Below are 22,361 nucleotides of genomic sequence, written 5' to 3' on the forward strand. Positions count from 1 at the left end.
TGAATGTGCAAACACAGCTAGGAAATGGCCCTTTGTGGCATCCGCCAATCTCACCAGCGCATCGATCCTTTCCTTCTGCAGGCTCTCCAATTTCCTCTGCAGAGATGCCACCTCCTGACGAAGAGTCACAGCCTCTTCCTGCCTTTCACAGGCCTCTTTCTCCAGGGCAGTTTCTCGAGAGGTCTGCTTGACTGCTGCCTCCCACAAATCTGCAGCAGGGAGGGGGAAGGAACAGGAGAAAGGAGAAGGGGAAAAGCAAAGCAAAGGCAAACTGATGTGCATCCTGCAGAGACAACAGCAGTGTCTTCTCTGCCTGCCTGAGTTTGCCAGGCCCTGAGCCCACAAGGGCTCCAAAGCTGACAGAAAGGAAGGAACCTTGCAGGCAGAGAAAAAAGCAGGAATGAAAGGGGCAATGTTCAGAGGGACAGGAAAGTGTGTTTGCTCTTGGCCTTGTGCAGAGTGAGCAATCCAAAAGAGACAAAGGAGAGGGGATGCCTGTGCAGCCCTGCTCCAGAGAGGCCAGTAGCCTGGAGGCTCTGGCAGGGCCTGGAGTTTGGGGGAATCGAGCTGAGGCATCCTCCTACAGCTCCTCAGCACAGACACGGCACCTGGAAGGCTCCAGCTGTGCACGGGATCAGCCATGGCACAGCCGGATGGCACTGCCAGCCACAGCATCTTTCTCAAGAAAAAGCTTTCACTGGCACTTGGATGGATAAATCTCCTGCTGGTTGTTTTTCCCCTCTGCCCTCTCTGGGCACTTTTCCTCTGCGAGCCATCAGCGAGATCCCCGCAGGTGAGACAGGATGGGGCAGTGGGTGGGAGAGGAGAAGCTGTACCTTGCTCACTTTGCTCCAGCTGTTTCAGCAGCTCCTGATTGTGGGCTCTGAGATGGTCCCTCTGAGCCTGTGTCTTCCTCAGTTCCAGCTCCATGTCCTTACACTGTATGGCCATGGCCTCTGCTCTTTCCTCAGAGCTCTGGAGCCTCACACGCAGCTCAGACACCTCAGTTTCCAGCAGCTGCTTCTCTTGAGTTGCCTGGTGAGCTGTCTGCTCTCTCTCTGTCAGCAGCTTGGCCTGCATCTGGAAGATGGATGCACAGAGCCTCAGGGACAGGGCTGCTCCTGAGGCTGCAGAGTGGGCCGCAGGGAGAGCAGCAAAGAAGAAATGATTTCAGGCAAAAACCATGCCAAAACCAAAAGGCAGAAAAGCAAGGATTCCAAAGGAGACAAATGTAGAGAGAAGAGGGAAAGGGAGGCAATGGGCATCCTTGAGGCTGCAGCTCTGAACAGCAGCTGAGATGGCTGCGCTGGAAGTGCCCTGCCCAGCCTGCCATAGCCACCTCTGTGTCCCCACATTGCTCAGTGCCCGGCACAGGCACCAACTCTGTCTGGGACAACACTGCTAACTGAGGGACACAGAGGCTCCAGAGGAGTCTGCTGCTGCTCCCCTCCCAGATTTCCTGCTGGGAGCCGGGAGAGAACGGTGCAAAACTTGGGCAGCAGACAGCAGATCCAGCCTCGGCCTCAGGGTGCAGCAGCAGCCCCGGGCAGAAGACGGCAGCTGTGCGTGCTGCTGGGAGGGGAAAGAGGTTGGGGCCTCCAAGGCAAAGGTGCTGTTGTGTGTCCCTGGAGAAGAGGACGCCACTGCACAGCTTACCTGGGTGTTGAGCTCCCGCAGTTGTCCAGCGCGGTGAGAAGAGAGCTGTTGGGCCTGCTGAAGAGCAGATTGACACGGAGACACCTGATAGTTCAGTGCCAGGTGCTTCTCTTCCAGAGTTCTGAGGCACTGGCTCTTCTCCTCCAGAGACACTATCAGCCTAGAAGGGAAGCAAGAAACTCATTGCTACACGGTATCAGATTTTATAAACTCTCAGGACTTGCAGCACCTCAGGGAAAAACTCCTCTGTCTGATGAGGTCTGTCTAAACAACTTGGCTGTTTGTTCCCCCTGCAGTCCCAGCCCAGCATGTGCCTACTCTGCTTTTGGCCCTGAAAGAACAGGGAGTTCCTGCCTACATGCCCTACCTTCTTTTTGAGGTGGGAATGTGAATACAAACCTAAGAAAATCTTGCAATGAAGACATTAGAGGAGAGGAACCATTTTCTTCTTTGGACTAACCAGGCTCCAAGGGAGGGAGGTTTGGTCAACATGGAAGAGACGTTTCCTTCCCCCATCTTGTATGTCCAGGTAGGAGGAGAAGCACCCTACAGCCAGGGGATCTCGGGCGAGTTCCCTAAGATCTACCAGCACCCATCCTACTTTCAGCCGGAGAAACAAAGGCCCAAGTGGCAACAGAGGCTTGGAGCAAAAGCTGATGGAAGATGCAGAAGGCTCCAGGCAAGCAGGAGTGCCCTGCCTTTCCTTTGCCTTCTTCTTGGAAGAAGAATCCTGTGGCACTGAAGACTGGCAGGACTTGATCAGCTGGAGGAGCCCCCCATACCTTGGTCCTGTTTCTTGCATTCTTTGCACAGTCAGTAAAGCCTGTGACTGGGCAGGGTGGCAGGGAGCCTGCTTGGCCCCCTCCAGGCACCGGGGCACATTTTATGAGGAACCATGCAACAGAGCCATTCTTGTTGCTGGGCTGCCTCCGGGGCAATCTGGCCTAGATCAGCAATCAGGGCCTTCAGATGGTTCTGCCCAGAAAAAGCATCAGAGGCCAGGCTGATCCACATCCCAGAGGCTTCAAGTTACAGGACCCAAGGTGGAGCTGATGGATGTATCCAGCTCCTCACAATGCAGCTCGGGCAGTGTCAACACACCCACCTAAAAACACAATACCCCCTAGAGGGAAAGAGCTACCCCCAAATCCTTTCTCTGCAGAAAAACTCTGTTTGAAGTCTTAAAAGTAAAGAAAATGAAAGACAACATCCAGACAAGGAGAAGTGTCTGCACGGAGAGTTCAGAATCTGCCACTTAGGAAATGCTGCCAGAGCCCCTGGCAGGTGCAAAGAGGGCAAAGAGGGAATCCATTCACCACAATGCAGAGTCCCACAGGCTTTCATTTACCTGGCTTTTTCACTCTCTAGGACATCCACCGAAGCCCGCAATTCTGAATTTTGCTGAGCCACTTCTTCCCAGCGATTCCTTTCCCTCTCCAAGGACTCCAGATGCACTTGCAGCTCCTTGTTCAGATTTTCTGCCTCCTCCACGATCTTCTGGATGTGCTCAACCTCCAACAGCTTCTGCCTGGACTCTTCCTGGGCCTCCCTCACCTCTTGCTGGGCTCTCTGGACAGTCGTTTCCTGGGACTCTCGGGAGGCTGCCAGCTGAGATGTCAACTCTCCCACCTCCAGTCAAAGGGAACAAAGCAGTCAGGGGCTGCAGCCACAGCTTGTCACTGTCAGCCACAGCACAGGCTGAGAGGAAAGGCAAAGGACAACTTTCCATTTCTCCCTGTCCTGAGAGCACCAGATTCACACTGGATATGGACAGGGCACCTGAAAAAGCACCTCCCAAACCAAGGCTGGCAAGGAGAGGCCAGCAGGAATCCATGCTGATGGTTGCTGGCCAACAGCCCAGAGGACTAGCCCAGCTGTCCAGAGCAGCAGCTGAGATTCAGCAGAGCACTGGGTGTCCTGCAGAGCAGCTGCCATGGAGCCCCCAGAGCCCGAGACAGCCCCAGGGATCACCCCACCAGCTGCTGCTCTACCATGGAAAAGCAAGAACGCCACAGACCCCTCGCTGCAAGGCTGCACTGCCAGTGCTGTTTCACTCACCTGCTTTTGTAGAGCCTCCCTCTGCTCAAGGAGCAGATTCATTTCCTCTTTGAGGCCTTGTAGCTCTTCCTCGTGCCTCCTCTGCGTTGCCTTGATTTCACTGTAAGCTTCCTCCAGCTCAGCTCGCCGCTCTACCTCCACATAGTTCCTGGTGATCTGCAGCTGAGATATCTGCTGCTGAGCAGCATTCAGCTTGGATTCCAGGCTCTCCTTTGCTGACCTACGAGTTGCACATACGGAGAGACATGAGTTGCTGCTCTAGACACCCACAGCCGGGTATTCCAGGACGACGTGGCTCAAGATCCCCACACCTGAGTATGGGAAATGGGTCACGTGGAAACTCGCCCAGACAAGGCACATTTGTGCCATCTCAACGGCAGAGCAGGGCCCTCTGAGGGACTGCCCAGGCCTTCCTATGGCCTGGCACAGCACAGACAGCCCAGCCCAACTTGGCCTCAACAGCCAAACCTTCAGTTGCTGATCCTGACCTATGACACTGGCTAGCTGTGTCCAAACAGGCTGGGGCGACGAGCAAAAGCCCAGCCCCTGCTCACAGCCCTTCTCTCATCAGCACTTCCAAGCTGCTCTGCAGGGGGACACAACAGACTCTTGTCCTTGCTGACTGCTGACTTTTTAATGCTCTTGATAATGGACATAAAGGAACATCATCTTCCAGACACCCTGTATTTGTGAGACTTCAGAACTACTTTGCATGACACGGTAAAATCTCATGGTCACAGCAGCACTTGTAAAAAATCAGGACACCCTTTTGTCTGAACAACAACCACCTGAATGCAGAGACTGCAGTTTAAACTCTTGCAAGGTCATGGAGTAGACTTGCCACCTTTATTTTAGTGTTGCGGGCCAAGCAGGCAGTAGCCCGAGGCACTTGTCCTTCTTTACAGAGTGAGAGGGACCATCCAAAGGGAGCTTGGCAGGTTTGGCAGCTGGGTGCCCATCAACAATCAGCAAGAATCCCCAGAGGCTGTTGAGAATTCCAAAGAGCTTTCCCTGCTGCTCTCCAGCCAGCTCTAGGGCCTGTCCCACTCTTCTCAAGAGTGTGCTTGGAAGGAGAAAGCCCTCAAGATTTTCAGCAGGAGCCTCTGGCTTCCCCCTGAATGGCAGTGTGCTACTCCCAACGTGCCAAGGTTGGAGCCTGGAATGCTGAAGACGAAGCTTCAGTTCTGAAGATCAGGATCATGTCAAGCTACTTGGTAAGGAATGAGGGATGTTCAATGCCCAGAACAAGGAACCAAAGCCAAGAGAAACCTGAGGTTTCACTCAGCATCTGCATGGTTTAACTACTACTCAGTTCAGGGCTGGGTGGATTGCTTTGGACTTCCCACAGGAGTGTGCTCGGCGGCACAAACAGGAGCTCAAGGCTCACGAGAGCTTTGCTGGCTTTAGGTGTCAGAAAAAGAACCTTCCCATTGTGACATATTTTTGTTCTTGAGACTCTTCCATATTCTGACCAGGGAATATTAAAATACCACAAAAGATTCTACTCCCTGCCTTTACCTGGTCTCCTCCAGCTGCCTGGAAAGGTCTTGTTGGAGCCACTCCATGGCTGCCATTCGGCCCTCAAGGTCAGCCTTCTGGCCCAGCAGCTCCTGCTCTCGGCACACCTGGGCCAGTGCGTGCCCTTGGCCAGAGGATTCCGGGCTCAGCTGCTCCAGAGAGCAGCTCGATGAATCTTGCTCCTGGGAAACCTGGAAGTGGGACAAGGTACAGCTCGAGCCCTTCCCCGGGAGCCCTGTGCAGAGCCAGCCAGTGGCACCTCGCAGGCAGCCAGAGGACAAGGAGCACCTGTGCTCTGGGCTCAAAGTTTCACAGCATCTGCCCTATGCAGCTCTGATAGCCGGGGCTGCCAAAAGCCTCTGGCACTGTTACCTTGGAAGTGCTGTGTCAGGCCCTGCTGGCTTGCCTGGGACCAGACAGCTCCTTCCCAACAAACATCCCCACTCCAAACTCCGTGTTGTCACCCAAAAATACTGCATCTTCTGCAACTGCCAATACCATTTACTCTAAGCACCAGGAGTGCAGCTGATTTTCAGCCATTGGTCCACTTTAGTCCATCACTCAGTTTAGTCCATCCCTCTGCTCACCTGCTCCATTACTTCCCACACCAAATCCAAACCCCCATGTGTTGCGTGGGCACAGGAAAAGCAGCTCCCCATGCCTAGCTTTTGGCCTGGAGCAGATTGGAACAGTAAGCTCCAGAGCTGGAGCAGTCTTTCTGGGTGAGCCAGGAAACAATCTGGCAGTCAATGGTCTCTGGCTGGAGCCAGGCAGACAGACAAGGCTGCCTGCTGCAGCCCGGGCTGTTTTACCCAAGCAGGCCTGGACTGACAGGGATAGAGACCCACCTCCTCATGGGAAACAGCACTGGAATAATTCAGGGACCCTGGAGTGGACTGAAGGTCAATGCCAGTGCCTGCCTGGATACCAGACTTCCCCATCAGGATGTACAAGTCTTTCATCAGAGACCCTTTGGCAATTTCACTTTTCTTCAGTGCAGCACTCAGTACTTGGGTGTTCTCTCTCCATTTCTTCAAAGAAGCCGCCCCATGCTCCAACTCTTCCTGCTCGCCTTCCCTCTCCACTTCTGATTCTTGAGTATTTTCCTTATGTCTTCTTAACTCAGCTGCATGCATTTCATTCTTCTCTTCCACGTCTCTCATGTGCTGCTGGTTCAATTTCCGTTCATGCTGCCAAAACAGGGAGAAAAAGGGTCACTCATTCGCCCCCTCGGTTTGCTTTTCAGACCAGATCTGGACTCCTGCTGCAGACCTTTCCTGCCCCTCGGGATGCTGCAGACCTTTGCTGGGCACCCCCCTTGATGCTGCTCTTTCCCAGCTCACTCAGCTTGTCCCAGCTTCCTTTCTGCCCTTCCCCAACCTCTTGCAGCCCCACTCCAGTGCTCCTCTGGGGAGGAGCTGCCAGATCTGCAGCCAGGATTTCAAGTCCATGCTAAGCAGGATTTAGGCAGTGCCACGAGGATGTGCTCTCCATCAGGGAGGAAGGGAAGAGCAAACACCCCCAGCATTTCCTTCCCTGGGCTTGGGCTGACAGCAGTGGTTTTCCAGCTCTGCTGTGTAGAGTTTCCATGGCTCCATCCCTGAGAGCCCCACTGCCCTCTCTTGGAGCAGCAATGGCCAGATCCCTCTGTCATCCTCTGCTGCCACTCAGGACGAGTTCTCCCCTTGCAGGCACACGTCCTGGTGTGGATCAGCACTTGGCTTTCCTCTCTTCTCTCCCCACTGGCTGCTCTCAGATGGCCGAGGCCAAACACCTTTCTATTAACAGCAAACTTGCTCCTCTCATCCCTCCTTCCAGATCCAGATATTTAGGAATCTGGACGTGGGTTTGGACACGAGGAATTCCCCAAACCATGCAATGTCCATAGAGACAGTGTGGATGTTGAGAACTATAGCTTTTAGGGCACAGAAGCCCAGCATAAAGGAAAATCAGCAGCCTCAGCATTAACTGGCTTTGACATGACTACAACATCTTCTCCTCCTTATTCAGAAGAACGCAGTTGGAAAAGTTTAACGGGAAAAAGGTGCTCCTTAGAACTATTAACTGAATGTGCAAACACAGCTAGGAAATGGCCCTTTGTGGCATCCGCCAATCTCACCAGCGCATCGATCCTTTCCTTCTGCAGGCTCTCCAATTTCCTCTGCAGAGATGCCACCTCCTGACGAAGAGTCACAGCCTCTTCCTGCCTTTCACAGGCCTCTTTCTCCAGGGCAGTTTCTCGAGAGGTCTGCTTGACTGCTGCCTCCCACAAATCTGCAGCAGGGAGGGGGAAGGAACAGGAGAAAGGAGAAGGGGAAAAGCAAAGCAAAGGCAAACTGATGTGCATCCTGCAGAGACAACAGCAGTGTCTTCTCTGCCTGCCTGAGTTTGCCAGGCCCTGAGCCCACAAGGGCTCCAAAGCTGACAGAAAGGAAGGAACCTTGCAGGCAGAGAAAAAAGCAGGAATGAAAGGGGCAATGTTCAGAGGGACAGGAAAGTGTGTTTGCTCTTGGCCTTGTGCAGAGTGAGCAATCCAAAAGAGACAAAGGAGAGGGGATGCCTGTGCAGCCCTGCTCCAGAGAGGCCAGTAGCCTGGAGGCTCTGGCAGGGCCTGGAGTTTGGGGGAATCGAGCTGAGGCATCCTCCTACAGCTCCTCAGCACAGACACGGCACCTGGAAGGCTCCAGCTGTGCACGGGATCAGCCATGGCACAGCCGGATGGCACTGCCAGCCACAGCATCTTTCTCAAGAAAAAGCTTTCACTGGCACTTGGATGGATAAATCTCCTGCTGGTTGTTTTTCCCCTCTGCCCTCTCTGGGCACTTTTCCTCTGCGAGCCATCAGCGAGATCCCCGCAGGTGAGACAGGATGGGGCAGTGGGTGGGAGAGGAGAAGCTGTACCTTGCTCACTTTGCTCCAGCTGTTTCAGCAGCTCCTGATTGTGGGCTCTGAGATGGTCCCTCTGAGCCTGTGTCTTCCTCAGTTCCAGCTCCATGTCCTTACACTGTATGGCCATGGCCTCTGCTCTTTCCTCAGAGCTCTGGAGCCTCACACGCAGCTCAGACACCTCAGTTTCCAGCAGCTGCTTCTCTTGAGTTGCCTGGTGAGCTGTCTGCTCTCTCTCTGTCAGCAGCTTGGCCTGCATCTGGAAGATGGATGCACAGAGCCTCAGGGACAGGGCTGCTCCTGAGGCTGCAGAGTGGGCCGCAGGGAGAGCAGCAAAGAAGAAATGATTTCAGGCAAAAACCATGCCAAAACCAAAAGGCAGAAAAGCAAGGATTCCAAAGGAGACAAATGTAGAGAGAAGAGGGAAAGGGAGGCAATGGGCATCCTTGAGGCTGCAGCTCTGAACAGCAGCTGAGATGGCTGCGCTGGAAGTGCCCTGCCCAGCCTGCCATAGCCACCTCTGTGTCCCCACATTGCTCAGTGCCCGGCACAGGCACCAACTCTGTCTGGGACAACACTGCTAACTGAGGGACACAGAGGCTCCAGAGGAGTCTGCTGCTGCTCCCCTCCCAGATTTCCTGCTGGGAGCCGGGAGAGAACGGTGCAAAACTTGGGCAGCAGACAGCAGATCCAGCCTCGGCCTCAGGGTGCAGCAGCAGCCCCGGGCAGAAGACGGCAGCTGTGCGTGCTGCTGGGAGGGGAAAGAGGTTGGGGCCTCCAAGGCAAAGGTGCTGTTGTGTGTCCCTGGAGAAGAGGACGCCACTGCACAGCTTACCTGGGTGTTGAGCTCCCGCAGTTGTCCAGCGCGGTGAGAAGAGAGCTGTTGGGCCTGCTGAAGAGCAGATTGACACGGAGACACCTGATAGTTCAGTGCCAGGTGCTTCTCTTCCAGAGTTCTGAGGCACTGGCTCTTCTCCTCCAGAGACACTATCAGCCTAGAAGGGAAGCAAGAAACTCATTGCTACACGGTATCAGATTTTATAAACTCTCAGGACTTGCAGCACCTCAGGGAAAAACTCCTCTGTCTGATGAGGTCTGTCTAAACAACTTGGCTGTTTGTTCCCCCTGCAGTCCCAGCCCAGCATGTGCCTACTCTGCTTTTGGCCCTGAAAGAACAGGGAGTTCCTGCCTACATGCCCTACCTTCTTTTTGAGGTGGGAATGTGAATACAAACCTAAGAAAATCTTGCAATGAAGACATTAGAGGAGAGGAACCATTTTCTTCTTTGGACTAACCAGGCTCCAAGGGAGGGAGGTTTGGTCAACATGGAAGAGACGTTTCCTTCCCCCATCTTGTATGTCCAGGTAGGAGGAGAAGCACCCTACAGCCAGGGGATCTCGGGCGAGTTCCCTAAGATCTACCAGCACCCATCCTACTTTCAGCCGGAGAAACAAAGGCCCAAGTGGCAACAGAGGCTTGGAGCAAAAGCTGATGGAAGATGCAGAAGGCTCCAGGCAAGCAGGAGTGCCCTGCCTTTCCTTTGCCTTCTTCTTGGAAGAAGAATCCTGTGGCACTGAAGACTGGCAGGACTTGATCAGCTGGAGGAGCCCCCCATACCTTGGTCCTGTTTCTTGCATTCTTTGCACAGTCAGTAAAGCCTGTGACTGGGCAGGGTGGCAGGGAGCCTGCTTGGCCCCCTCCAGGCACCGGGGCACATTTTATGAGGAACCATGCAACAGAGCCATTCTTGTTGCTGGGCTGCCTCCGGGGGCAATCTGGCCTAGATCAGCAATCAGGGCCTTCAGATGGTTCTGCCCAGAAAAAGCATCAGAGGCCAGGCTGATCCACATCCCAGAGGCTTCAAGTTACAGGACCCAAGGTGGAGCTGATGGATGTATCCAGCTCCTCACAATGCAGCTCGGGCAGTGTCAACACACCCACCTAAAAACACAATACCCCCTAGAGGGAAAGAGCTACCCCCAAATCCTTTCTCTGCAGAAAAACTCTGTTTGAAGTCTTAAAAGTAAAGAAAATGAAAGACAACATCCAGACAAGGAGAAGTGTCTGCACGGAGAGTTCAGAATCTGCCACTTAGGAAATGCTGCCAGAGCCCCTGGCAGGTGCAAAGAGGGCAAAGAGGGAATCCATTCACCACAATGCAGAGTCCCACAGGCTTTCATTTACCTGGCTTTTTCCTTCTCTAGGGCATTCACGGAAGCCTGCAATTCTGAATTTTGCTGAGCCACTTCTTCCCAGTGATTCCTTTCCCTCTCCAAGGACTCCAGATGCACTTGCAGCTCCTTGTTCAGATTTTCTGCCTCCTCCACGATCTTCTGGATGTGCTCAACCTCCAACAGCTTCTGCCTGGACTCTTCCTGGGCCTCCCTCACCTCTTGCTGGGCTCTCTGGACAGTCGTTTCCTGGGACTCTCGGGAGGCTGCCAGCTGAGATGTCAACTCTCCCACCTCCAGTCAAAGGGAACAAAGCAGTCAGGGGCTGCAGCCACAGCTTGTCACTGTCAGCCACAGCACAGGCTGAGAGGAAAGGCAAAGGACAACTTTCCATTTCTCCCTGTCCTGAGAGCACCAGATTCACACTGGATATGGACAGGGCACCTGAAAAAGCACCTCCCAAACCAAGGCTGGCAAGGAGAGGCCAGCAGGAATCCATGCTGATGGTTGCTGGCCAACAGCCCAGAGGACTAGCCCAGCTGTCCAGAGCAGCAGCTGAGATTCAGCAGAGCACTGTGTGTCCTGCAGAGCAGCTGCCATGGAGCCCCCAGAGCCCGAGACAGCCCCAGGGATCACCCCACCAGCTGCTGCTCTACCATGGAAAAGCAAGAACGCCACAGACCCCTCGCTGCAAGGCTGCACTGCCAGTGCTGTTTCACTCACCTGCTTTTGTAGAGCCTCCCTCTGCTCAAGGAGCAGATTCATTTCCTCTTTGAGGCCTTGTAGCTCTTCCTCGTGCCTCCTCTGCGTTGCCTTGATTTCACTGTAAGCTTCCTCCAGCTCAGCTCGCCGCTCTACCTCCACATAGTTCCTGGTGATCTGCAGCTGAGATATCTGCTGCTGAGCAGCATTCAGCTTGGATTCCAGGCTCTCCTTTGCTGACCTACGAGTTGCACATACGGAGAGACATGAGTTGCTGCTCCAGACACCCACAGCCGGGTATTCCAGGACGACGTGGCTCAAGATCCCCACACCTGAGTATGGGAAATGGGTCACGTGGAAACTCGCCCAGACAAGGCACATTTGTGCCATCTCAACGGCAGAGCAGGGCCCTCTGAGGGACTGCCCAGGCCTTCCTATGGCCTGGCACAGCACAGACAGCCCAGCCCAACTTGGCCTCAACAGCCAAACCTTCAGTTGCTGATCCTGACCTATGACACTGGCTAGCTGTGTCCAAACAGGCTGGGGCGACGAGCAAAAGCCCAGCCCCTGCTCACAGCCCTTCTCTCATCAGCACTTCCAAGCTGCTCTGCAGGGGGACACAACAGACTCTTGTCCTTGCTGACTGCTGACTTTTTAATGCTCTTGATAATGGACATAAAGGAACATCATCTTCCAGACACCCTGTATTTGTGAGACTTCAGAACTACTTTGCATGACACGGTAAAATCTCATGGTCACAGCAGCACTTGTAAAAAATCAGGACACCCTTTTGTCTGAACAACAACCACCTGAATGCAGAGACTGCAGTTTAAACTCTTGCAAGGTCATGGAGTAGACTTGCCACCTTTATTTTAGTGTTGCGGGCCAAGCAGGCAGTAGCCCGAGGCACTTGTCCTTCTTTACAGAGTGAGAGGGACCATCCAAAGGGAGCTTGGCAGGTTTGGCAGCTGGGTGCCCATCAACAATCAGCAAGAATCCCCAGAGGCTGTTGAGAATTCCAAAGAGCTTTCCCTGCTGCTCTCCAGCCAGCTCTAGGGCCTGTCCCACTCTTCTCAAGAGTGTGCTTGGAAGGAGAAAGCCCTCAAGATTTTCAGCAGGAGCCTCTGGCTTCCCCCTGAATGGCAGTGTGCTACTCCCAACGTGCCAAGGTTGGAGCCTGGAATGCTGAAGACGAAGCTTCAGTTCTGAAGATCAGGATCATGTCAGGCTACTTGGTAAGGAATGAGGGATGTTCAATGCCCAGAACAAGGAACCAAAGCCAAGAGAAACCTGAGGTTTCACTCAGCATCTGCATGGTTTAACTACTACTCAGTTCAGGGCTGGGTGGATTGCTTTGGACTTCCCACAGGAGTGTGCTCGGCGGCACAAACAGGAGCTCAAGGCTCACGAGAGCTTTGCTGGCTTTAGGTGTCAGAAAAAGAACCTTCCCATTGTGACATATTTTTGTTCTTGAGACTCTTCCATATTCTGACCAGGGAATATTAAAATACCACAAAAGATTCTACTCCCTGCCTTTACCTGGTCTCCTCCAGCTGCCTGGAAAGGTCTTGTTGGAGCCACTCCATGGCTGCCATTCGGCCCTCAAGGTCAGCCTTCTGGCCCAGCAGCTCCTGCTCTCGGCACACCTGGGCCAGTGCGTGCCCTTGGCCAGAGGATTCCGGGCTCAGCTGCTCCAGAGAGCAGCTCGATGAATCTTGCTCCTGGGAAACCTGGAAGTGGGACAAGGTACAGCTCGAGCCCTTCCTCGGGAGCCCTGTGCAGAGCCAGTGGCACCTCGCAGGCAGCCAGAGGACAAGGAGCACCTGTGCTCTGGGCTCAAAGTTTCACAGCATCTGCCCTATGCAGCTCTGATAGCCGGGGCTGCCAAAAGCCTCTGGCACTGTTACCTTGGAAGTGCTGTGTCAGGCCCTGCTGGCTTGCCTGGGACCAGACAGCTCCTTCCCAACAAACATCCCCACTCCAAACTCCGTGTTGTCACCCAAAAATACTGCATCTTCTGCAACTGCCAATACCATTTACTCTAAGCACCAGGAGTGCAGCTGATTTTCAGCCATTGGTCCACTTTAGTCCATCACTCAGTTTAGTCCATCCCTCTGCTCACCTGCTCCATTACTTCCCACACCAAATCCAAACCCCCATGTTTTGCGTGGGCACAGGAAAAGCAGCTCCCCATGCCTAGCTTTTGGCCTGGAGCAGATTGGAACAGTAAGCTGCAGAGCTGGAGCAGTCTTTCTGGGTGAGCCAGGAAACAATCTGGCAGTCAATGGTCTCTGGCTGGAGCCAGGCAGACAGACAAGGCTGCCTGCTGCAGCCCGGGCTGTTTTACCCAAGCAGGCCTGGACTGACAGGGATAGAGACCCACCTCCTCATGGGAAACAGCACTGGAATAATTCAGGGACCCTGGAGTGGACTGAAGGTCAATGCCAGTGCCTGCCTGGATACCAGACTTCCCCATCAGGATGTACAAGTCTTTCATCAGAGACCCTTTGGCAATTTCACTTTTCTTCAGTGCAGCACTCAGTACTTGGGTGTTCTCTCTCCATTTCTTCAAAGAAGCCGCCCCATGCTCCAACTCTTCCTGCTCGCCTTCCCTCTCCACTTCTGATTCTTGAGTATTTTCCTTATGTCTTCTTAACTCAGCTGCATGCATTTCATTCTTCTCTTCCACGTCTCTCATGTGCTGCTGGTTCAATTTCCGTTCATGCTGCCAAAACAGGGAGAAAAAGGGTCACTCATTCGCCCCCTCGGTTTGCTTTTCAGACCAGATCTGGACTCCTGCTGCAGGGGCAGGCACTGGCTGCCCCTCTCTCTCTGCCCCTCGGGATGCTGCAGACCTTTGCTGGTCTTCCCCCCTTGATTCTGCTCCTTCCCTCAGCCTGTCCCAGCTTCCTTTCTGCCCTTCCCCAAGCTCTTGCAGCCCCACTCCAGTGCTCCTCTGGGGAGGAGCTGCCAGATCTGCAGCCAGGATTTCAAGTCCATGCTAAGCAGGATTTAGGCAGTGCCACGAGGATGTGCTCTCCATCAGGGAGGAAGGGAAGAGCAAACACCCCCAGCATTTCCTTCCCTGGGCTTGGGCTGACAGCAGTGGTTTTCCAGCTCTGCTGTGTAGAGTTTCCATGGCTCCATCCCCGAGAGCCCCACTGCCCTCTCTTGGAGCAGCAATGGCCAGATCCCTCTGTCATCCTCTGCTGCCACTCAGGACGAGTTCTCCCCTTGCAGGCACACGTCCTGGTGTGGATCAGCACTTGGCTTTCCTCTCTTCTCTCCCCACTGGCTGCTCTCAGATGGCCAAGGCCAAACACCTTTCTATTAACAGCAAACTTGCTCCTCTCATCCCTCCTTCCAGATCCAGATATTTAGGAATCTGGACGTGGGTTTGGACACGAGGAATTCCCCAAACCATGCAATGTCCATAGAGACAGTGTGGATGTTGAGAACTATAGCTTTTAGGGCACAGAAGCCCAGCATAAAGGAAAATCAGCAGCCTCAGCATTAACTGGCTTTGACATGACTACAACATCTTCTCCTCCTTATTCAGAAGAACGCAGTTGGAAAAGTTTAACGGGAAAAAGGTGCTCCTTAGAACTATTAACTGAATGTGCAAACACAGCTAGGAAATGGCCCTTTGTGGCATCTGCCAATCTCACCAGCACATCCATCCTTTCCTTCTGCAGGCTCTCCAATTTCCTCTGCAGAGATGCCACCTCCTGACGAAGAGTCACAGCCTCTTCCTGTCTTTCAGAGGCCTCTTTCTCCAGGGCAGTTTCTCGAGAGGTCTGCTTGACTGCTGCCTCCCACAAATCTGCAGCAGGGAGGGGGAAGGAACAGGAGAAAGGAGAAGGGGAAAAGCAAAGCAAAGGCAAACTGATGTGCATCCTGCAGAGACAACAGCAGTGTCTTCTCTGCCTGCCTGAGTTTGCCAGGCCCTGAGCCCACAAGGGCTCCAAAGCTGACAGAAAGGAAGGAACCTTGCAGGCAGAGAAAAAAGCAGGAATGAAAGGGGCAATGTTCAGAGGGACAGGAAAGTGTGTTTGCTCTAGGCCTTGTGCAGAGTGAGCAATCCAAGAGAGACAAAGGAGAGGGGATGCCTGTGCAGCTCTGCTCCAGAGAGGCCAGTAGCCTGGAGGCTCTGGCAGGGCCTGGAGTTTGGGGGAATCGAGCTGAGGCATCCAGCTACAGCTCCTCAGCACAGACACGGCACCTGGAAGGCTCCTGCTGTGCACGGGATCAGCCATGGCACAGCCGGATGGCACTGCCAGCCACAGCATCTTTCTCAAGAAAAAGCTTTCACTGGCACTTGGATGGATAAATCTCCTGCTGGTTGTTTTTCCCCTCTGCCATCTCTGGGCACTTTTCCTCTGCGAGCCATCAGCGAGATCCCCGCAGGTGAGACAGGATGGGGCAGTGGGTGGGAGAGGAGAAGCTGTACCTTGCTCTTTTTTCTCCAGCTGTTTCAGCAGCTCCTGATTGTGGGCTCTGAGATGGTCCCTCTGGGCCTGTGTCTTCCTCAGCTCCAGCTCCATGTCCTTACACTGTATGGCCATGGCCTCTGCTCTTTCCTCAGAGCTCTGGAGCCTCACACGCAGCTCAGACACCTCTGCCTCCAGCACTTCAACAGAGTCCCTCAAAGCGCAATCTCCTAATGGAGACTCCTCCAGTTCCTGCAGCAGCTGCTTCTCTTGAGCTGCCAGGGAAGCCTCTATTTGCAGCACTGTGTCGTGCAGGGTCTGGATCTGGAAGATGGATGCACAGAGCCTCAGGGACAGGGCTGCTCCTGAGGCTGCAGAGTGGGCCGCAGGGAGAGCAGCAAAGAAGAAATTATTTCAGGCAAAAACCATGCCAAAACCAAAAGGCAGAAAAGCAAGGATTCCAAAGGAGACAAATGTAGAGAAAAGAGGGAAAGGGAGGCAATGGGCATCCTTGAGGCTGCAGCTCTGAACAGCAGCTGAGATGGCTGCGCTGGAAGTGCCCTGCCCAGCCTGCCATAGCCACCTCTGTGTCCCCACATTGCTCAGTGCCCGGCACAGGCACCAACTCTGTCTGGGACAACACTGCTAACTGAGGGACACAGAGGCTCCAGAGGAGTCTGCTGCTGCTCCCCTCCCAGATTTCCTGCTGGGAGCCGGGAGAGAACGGTGCAAAACTTGGGCAGCAGACAGCAGATCCAGCCTCGGCCTCAGGGTGCAGCAGCAGCCCCGGGCAGAAGACGGCAGCTGTGCGTGCTGCTGGGAGGGGAAAGAGGTTGGGGCCTCCAAGGCAAAGGTGCTGTTGTGTGTCCCTGGAGAAGAGGACGCCACTGCACAGCTTACCTGGGTGTTGAGCTCCCGCAGTTGTCCAGCGCGGTGAGAAGAGAGCTGTTGGGCCTGCTGAAGAGCAGATTGACACGGAGACACCTGATAGTTCAGTGCCAGGTGCTTCTCTTCCAGCGTTCTGAGGCACTGGCTCTTCTCCTCCAGAGACACTATCAGCCTAGAAGGGAAGCAAGAAACTCATTGCTACACGGTATCAGATTTTATAAACTCTCAGGACTTGCAGCACCTCAGGGAAAAACTCCTCTGTCTGATGAGTTCTGTCTAAACAACTTGGCTGTTTGTTCCCCCTGCAGTCCCAGCCCAGCATGTGCCTACTCTGCTTTTGGCCCTGAAAGAACAGGGAGTTCCTGCCTACATGCCCTACCTTCTTTTTGAGGTGGGAATGTGAATACAAACCTAAGAAAATCTTGCAATGAAGACATTAGAGGAGAGGAACCATTTTCTTCTTTGGACTAACCAGGCTCCAAGGGAGGGAGGTTTGGTCAACATGGAAGAGACGTTTCCTTCCCCCATCTTGTATGTCCAGGTAGGAGGAGCAGCACCCTACAGCCAGGGGATCTCAGGCGAGTTCCCTAAGATCTACCAGCACCCATCCTACTTTCAGCCGGAGAAACAAAGGCCCAAGTGGCAACAGAGGCTTGGAGCAAAAGCTGATGGAAGATGCAGAAGGCTCCAGGCAAGCAGGAGTGCCCTGCCTTTCCTTTGCCTTCTTCTTGGAAGAAGAATCCTGTGGCACTGAAGACTGGCAGGACTTGATCAGCTGGAGGAGCCCCCCATACCTTGGTCCTGTTTCTTGCATTCTTTGCACAGTCAGTAAAGCCTGTGACTGGGCAGGGTGGCAGGGAGCCTGCTTGACCCCCTCCAGGCACCGGGGCACATTTTATGAGGAACCATGCAACAGAGCCATTCTTGTTGCTGGGCTGCCTCCGGGGGCAATCTGGCCTAGATCAGCAATCAGGGCCTTCAGATGGTTCTGCCCAGAAAAAGCATCAGAGGCCAGGCTGATCCACATCCCAGAGGCTTCAAGTTACAGGACCCAAGGTGGAGCTGATGGATGTATCCAGCTCCTCACAATGCAGCTCGGGCAGTGTCAACACACCCACCTAAAAACACAATACCCCCTAGAGGGAAAGAGCTACCCCCAAATCCTTTCTCTGCAGAAAAACTCTGTTTGAAGTCTTAAAAGTAAAGAAAATGAAAGACAACATCCAGACAAGGAGAAGTGTCTGCACGGAGAGTTCAGAATCTGCCACTTAGGAAATGCTGCCAGAGCCCCTGGCAGGTGCAAAGAGGGCAAAGAGGGAATCCATTCACCACAATGCAGAGTCCCACAGGCTTTCATTTACCTGGCTTTTTCCTTCTCTAGGGCATTCACGGAAGCCTGCAATTCTGAATTTTGCTGAGCCACTTCTTCCCAGTGATTCCTTTCCCTCTCCAAGGACTCCAGATGCACTTGCAGCTCCTTGTTCAGATTTTCTGCCTCCTCCACGATCTTCTGGATGTGCTCAACCTCCAACAGCTTCTGCCTGGACTCTTCCTGGGCCTCCCTCACCTCTTGCTGGGCTCTCTGGACAGTCGTTTCCTGGGACTCTCGGGAGGCTGCCAGCTGAGATGTCAACTCTCCCACCTCCAGTCAAAGGGAACAAAGCAGTCAGGGGCTGCAGCCACAGCTTGTCACTGTCAGCCACAGCACAGGCTGAGAGGAAAGGCAAAGGACAACTTTCCATTTCTCCCTGTCCTGAGAGCACCAGATTCACACTGGATATGGACAGGGCACCTGAAAAAGCACCTCCCAAACCAAGGCTGGCAAGGAGAGGCCAGCAGGAATCCATGCTGATGGTTGCTGGCCAACAGCCCAGAGGACTAGCCCAGCTGTCCAGAGCAGCAGCTGAGATTCAGCAGAGCACTGTGTGTCCTGCAGAGCAGCTGCCATGGAGCCCCCAGAGCCCAAGACAGCCCCAGGGATCACCCCACCAGCTGCTGCTATGCCATGGAAAAGCAAGAACGCCACAGACCCCTCGCAGCAAGGCTGCACTGCCAGTGCTGTTTCACTCACCTGCTTTTGTAGAGCCTCCCTCTGCTCAAGGAGCAGATTCATTTCCTCTTTGAGGCCTTGTAGCTCTTCCTCCTGCCTCCTCTGCACTGCTGGGTTTTCACTGTAAGCTTCCTCCAGCTCAGCTCGCCGCTCTACCTCCACATAGTTCCTGGTGATCTGCAGCAGAGATACCTGCTGCTGAGCAGCAATCAGCTTGGATTCCAGGCTCTCCTTTGCTGACCTACAAGTTGCACATACAAAGAGACATGAGTTGCTTGCTCCAGACACCCACAGCTGGGTATTCCAGGACGACGTGGCTCAAGATCCCCACACCTGAGTATGGGAAATGGGCCACGTGGAAACTCGCCCAGACAAGGCACATTTATGCCATCTCAACAGCAGAGCAGGGCCCTCTGAGGGACTGCCCAGGCCTTCCCTATGGCCTGGCATAGCACAGACAGCCCAGCCCAACTTGGCCTCAACAGCCAAACCTTCAGTTGCTGATCCTGACCTATGACACTGGCTAGCTGTGTCCAAACAGGCTGGGGCGACGAGCAAAAGCCCAGCCCCTGCTCACAGCCCTTCTCTCATCAGCACTTCCAAGCTGCTCTGCAGGGGGACACAACAGACTCTTGTCCTTGCTGACTGCTGACTTTTTAATGCTCTTGATAATGGACATAAAGGAACATCATCTTCCAGACACCCTGTATTTGTGAGACTTCAGAACTACTTTGCATGACACGGTAAAATCTCATGGTCACGGCAGCACTTGTAAAAATTCAGAACACCCTTTTGTCTGAACAACAACCACCTGAATGCAGAGACTGCAGTTTAAACTCTTGCAAGGTCATGGAGAAGACTTGCCACCTTTATTTTAGTGTTGTGGGCCAAGCAGGCAGTAGCCCGAGGCACTTGTCCTTCTTTACAGAGTGAGAGGGACCATCCAAAGGGAGCTTGGCAGGTTTGGCAGCTGGGTGCCCATCAACAATCAGCAAGAATCCCCAGAGGCTGTTGAGAATTCCAAAGAGCTTTCCCTGCTGCTCTCCAGCCAGCTCTAGGGCCTGTCCCACACTTCTCAAGAGTGTGCTTGGAAGCAGAAAGCCCTCAAGATTTTCAGCAGGAGCCTCTGGCTTCCCCCTGAATGGCAGTGTGCTACTCCCAACGTGCCAAGGTTGGAGCCTGGAATGCTGAAGACGAAGCTTCAGTTCTGAAGATCAGGATCATGTCAGGCTACTTGGTAAGGAATGAGGGATGTTCAATGCCCAGAACAAGGAACCAAAGCCAAGAGAAACCTGAGGTTTCACTCAGCATCTGCATGGTTTAACTACTACTCAGTTCAGGGCTGGGTGGATTGCTTTGGACTTCCCAGAGGAGTGTGCTTGGCGGCACAAACAGGAGCTCATGGCTCACAAGAGCTTTGCTGGCTTTAGGTGTCAGAAAAAGAACCTTCCCATTGTGACATATTTTTGTTCTTGAGACTCTTCCATATTCTGACCAGGGAATATTAAAATACCACAAAAGATTCTACTCCCTGCCTTTACCTGGTCTCCTCCAGCTGCCTGGAAAGGTCTTGTTGGAGCCACTCCATGACTGCCATTCGGCCCTCAAGGTCAGCCTTCTGGCCCAGCAGCTCCTGCTCTCGGCACACCTGGGCCAGTGCGTGCCCTTGGCCAGAGGATTCCGGGCCCAGCTGCTCCAGAGAGCAGCTCGATGAATCTTGCTCCTGGGAAACCTGGAAGTGGGACAAGGTACAGCTCGAGCCCTTCCCCGGGAGCCCTGTGCAGAGCCAGCCAGTGGCACCTCGCAGGCAGCCAGAGGACAAGGAGCACCTGTGCTCTGGGCTCAAAGTTTCACAGCATCTGCCCTATGCAGCTCTGATAGCCTGGGCTGCCAAAAGCCTCTGGCACTGTTACCTTGGAAGTGCTGTGTCAGGCCCTGCTAGCTTGCCTGGGACCAGACAGCTCCTTCCCAACAAACATCCCCACTCCAAACTCCGTGTTGTCACCCAAAAATACTGCATCTTCTGCAACTGCCACTTGGGAAACAAAATTATTATCTGAATATATTTCATTGCTGGACATTTTCAGGAAGATTTGTGAAAACAAATTTGCTTGCTGAATCAAGGGAAAATATACAGGATTTCCCCCTTCAAGGAGAAAATTCTCGTCTAAGTTTCTCCTCCTCACATATTCAAAGCAGCTCTCTGCAAGGAGAGGATGCCTCGCAGGGAAATGGCTCTTGTGCTGAGCAGACATTTTGTGACTTGTGGACGCCTGCCTGATGTGGCCAAATCAAAACGTCTGCTGTGCATTTGCCCAACCTATCACATTCCCCAGAACTGAGACTGTCTGACAGAGATCATCAGAAACAAAGCCTTCTCTTGCAGCTATCCTGTAACACCCAATCTAAACCTCCTCTGGCACAGCTTGGGGCTGTTTCCTCTTGTCCTGTCCCTTGTTCCCTGGGAGCAGAGCCTGACCTTCACCTGGCTGCAGCTTCCTGTCACAGAGAGCTGTAGAGAGCAAGAAGGTGCCCCCTGAGCCTCCTTTTCTCCAGGCTGAGCTCCCCCCCCAGCTCCCTCAGCTGCTCCTGGTCACACCTGTGCTCCAGACCCTTCCCCAGCTCCGATCCCCGTTTTAAAGGCTCTGTGGCTGCCCAAAGCAACACATTTTGCAGAAGCATGCAACACTTTGCTGATGAACACGCATATCCCTGGCTCATAAATGCATGTGCCGTCTTGAGCCAGGTGTGCACAGCAGTGTGCCCGTCTTCTACTGCCAGCAACAGCATCTGGGCTGATCTGGCTGCCACAACTCCCCCTCCCACAGGTGCTGCCGAGCAATAAGGTGTTCAGAGCCGTGCTAACATCATCCCTCTCCTGCTGCAGCAGATCCCTCTGAAGCTGCAATTCCTCCAATGACTGCCTCTTGACTTCCAGCTCGCTCTGCAACAATGGGTCTTCTCCCTCGAGTGCAGCCAAGTCCTCCAGTGTACAAGAAGGGGCAAGAACAGTTTTCAAGGGAAAAGCAGTCTCATTTCCAAAACCAACCTCCATCCTGTCCTGCTGCTCTGCCTGTTCTGCCTGGGCTGATGCTTCCTTCCGCTGCTTGGTGTTCTTCAGATGCAGACACAAGGCTCCTGGCTCCGGGATTCCAGTGCATTGCAGCAGCATTTCCCTGGACATCTCAAGGTTTGCACAGTCACTGCAGAGACAAGGCTCAGTCAGAAGAATCAAGAGGCCTGAAGAGTCAGCAATGCCATTTTCAACACTCCAGGATGGAGCTGGGGGCAGTGGGCTAAGGAAGACCTTGCTCTTTCCCTCCCAAGAAAGTCCTCCAGAGGCAAAGGGAAAGGAAGACAGGATTTTGCCTTCCTTCAGTGAGAAGCAGTGGCTGGGCAGGGGCCCGCAAAGAACAGAATTCAGGGAAGCAGCACGGCGAGAAGAAGGAGTCTTCTATTCCAACATGGCTCTGCAGCTCCCAGACAGCCTTGGGAGTCATAGTAGAGCATGGAAAAACCAGACAGGACAATGCCTGAGAGCCACACTGAGGACTACACATGGTAGGCAGGTGACTTCTTCAGCCAGGACTCCTCTGAACTCCCCGGCCTGGAAGCAGATTGTTTCTGGAATGCAGGAGGAGGAGGAGGAGGAGGAGGAGGAGGAAAGACTCACCTACTGATTTCTTCTAGCAGAGAGTCTATCAGCTGGCAGCGGCTTCTGATCCTCTGGGTTCTCTCCTCCATTTGATCAAAATGCCGCTGCATGCGCCCCCAGTTCTCTGTATCTTCCCGAACCAATTCAAAAGGATGCTGTTCATCAGTGGATGTCAGAGTCGAGAGGATGTTCCCAGGATTGTCGGTGCAGATGATGGAATTGGCCATGCTGTCACTGTCGTCTACCAGCGCCTGAAAGCCCACATCCAGCTGTTAGTCAGGTGTTCTGTTCCCATTCCAAAGCAGCACTGAGATACCTCTTTTCTGATCCCACAAGAACCAGCGTCC

General features: G+C 53.7%; 1 protein-coding gene across 1 annotated transcript in view; it reads right to left on the reverse strand.

Moving 5' to 3' along the window:
* LOC137484411 (nesprin-1-like) overlaps positions 1-22,361 on the reverse strand; it is a 143,387-nt gene that overhangs the window by 102,016 nt on the left and 19,010 nt on the right. Inside the window, exons 5-26 of the mRNA XM_068208285.1 lie at positions 22,033-22,265; positions 21,409-21,562; positions 19,901-20,091; positions 18,381-18,600; positions 17,671-17,951; positions 16,322-16,481; positions 15,442-15,745; positions 14,660-14,814; positions 13,375-13,716; positions 12,531-12,721; positions 11,013-11,232; positions 10,303-10,583; positions 8,954-9,113; positions 8,134-8,377; positions 7,352-7,506; positions 6,081-6,422; positions 5,233-5,423; positions 3,715-3,934; positions 3,005-3,285; positions 1,657-1,816; positions 837-1,080; positions 55-209 (exon numbers count right to left, since the gene is read on the reverse strand). Of these exons, the coding sequence (XP_068064386.1) occupies positions 55-209; positions 837-1,080; positions 1,657-1,816; positions 3,005-3,285; positions 3,715-3,934; positions 5,233-5,423; positions 6,081-6,422; positions 7,352-7,506; positions 8,134-8,377; positions 8,954-9,113; positions 10,303-10,583; positions 11,013-11,232; positions 12,531-12,721; positions 13,375-13,716; positions 14,660-14,814; positions 15,442-15,745; positions 16,322-16,481; positions 17,671-17,951; positions 18,381-18,600; positions 19,901-20,091; positions 21,409-21,562; positions 22,033-22,265 (4,884 nt within the window). The remainder of the gene's footprint in view (positions 1-54; positions 210-836; positions 1,081-1,656; positions 1,817-3,004; positions 3,286-3,714; positions 3,935-5,232; positions 5,424-6,080; positions 6,423-7,351; positions 7,507-8,133; positions 8,378-8,953; positions 9,114-10,302; positions 10,584-11,012; positions 11,233-12,530; positions 12,722-13,374; positions 13,717-14,659; positions 14,815-15,441; positions 15,746-16,321; positions 16,482-17,670; positions 17,952-18,380; positions 18,601-19,900; positions 20,092-21,408; positions 21,563-22,032; positions 22,266-22,361) is intronic.

The sequence above is a fragment of the Anomalospiza imberbis genome, chromosome 17 (genome assembly GCF_031753505.1).
Source record: "Anomalospiza imberbis isolate Cuckoo-Finch-1a 21T00152 chromosome 17, ASM3175350v1, whole genome shotgun sequence".
Lineage (NCBI taxonomy): Eukaryota > Metazoa > Chordata > Aves > Passeriformes > Viduidae > Anomalospiza > Anomalospiza imberbis.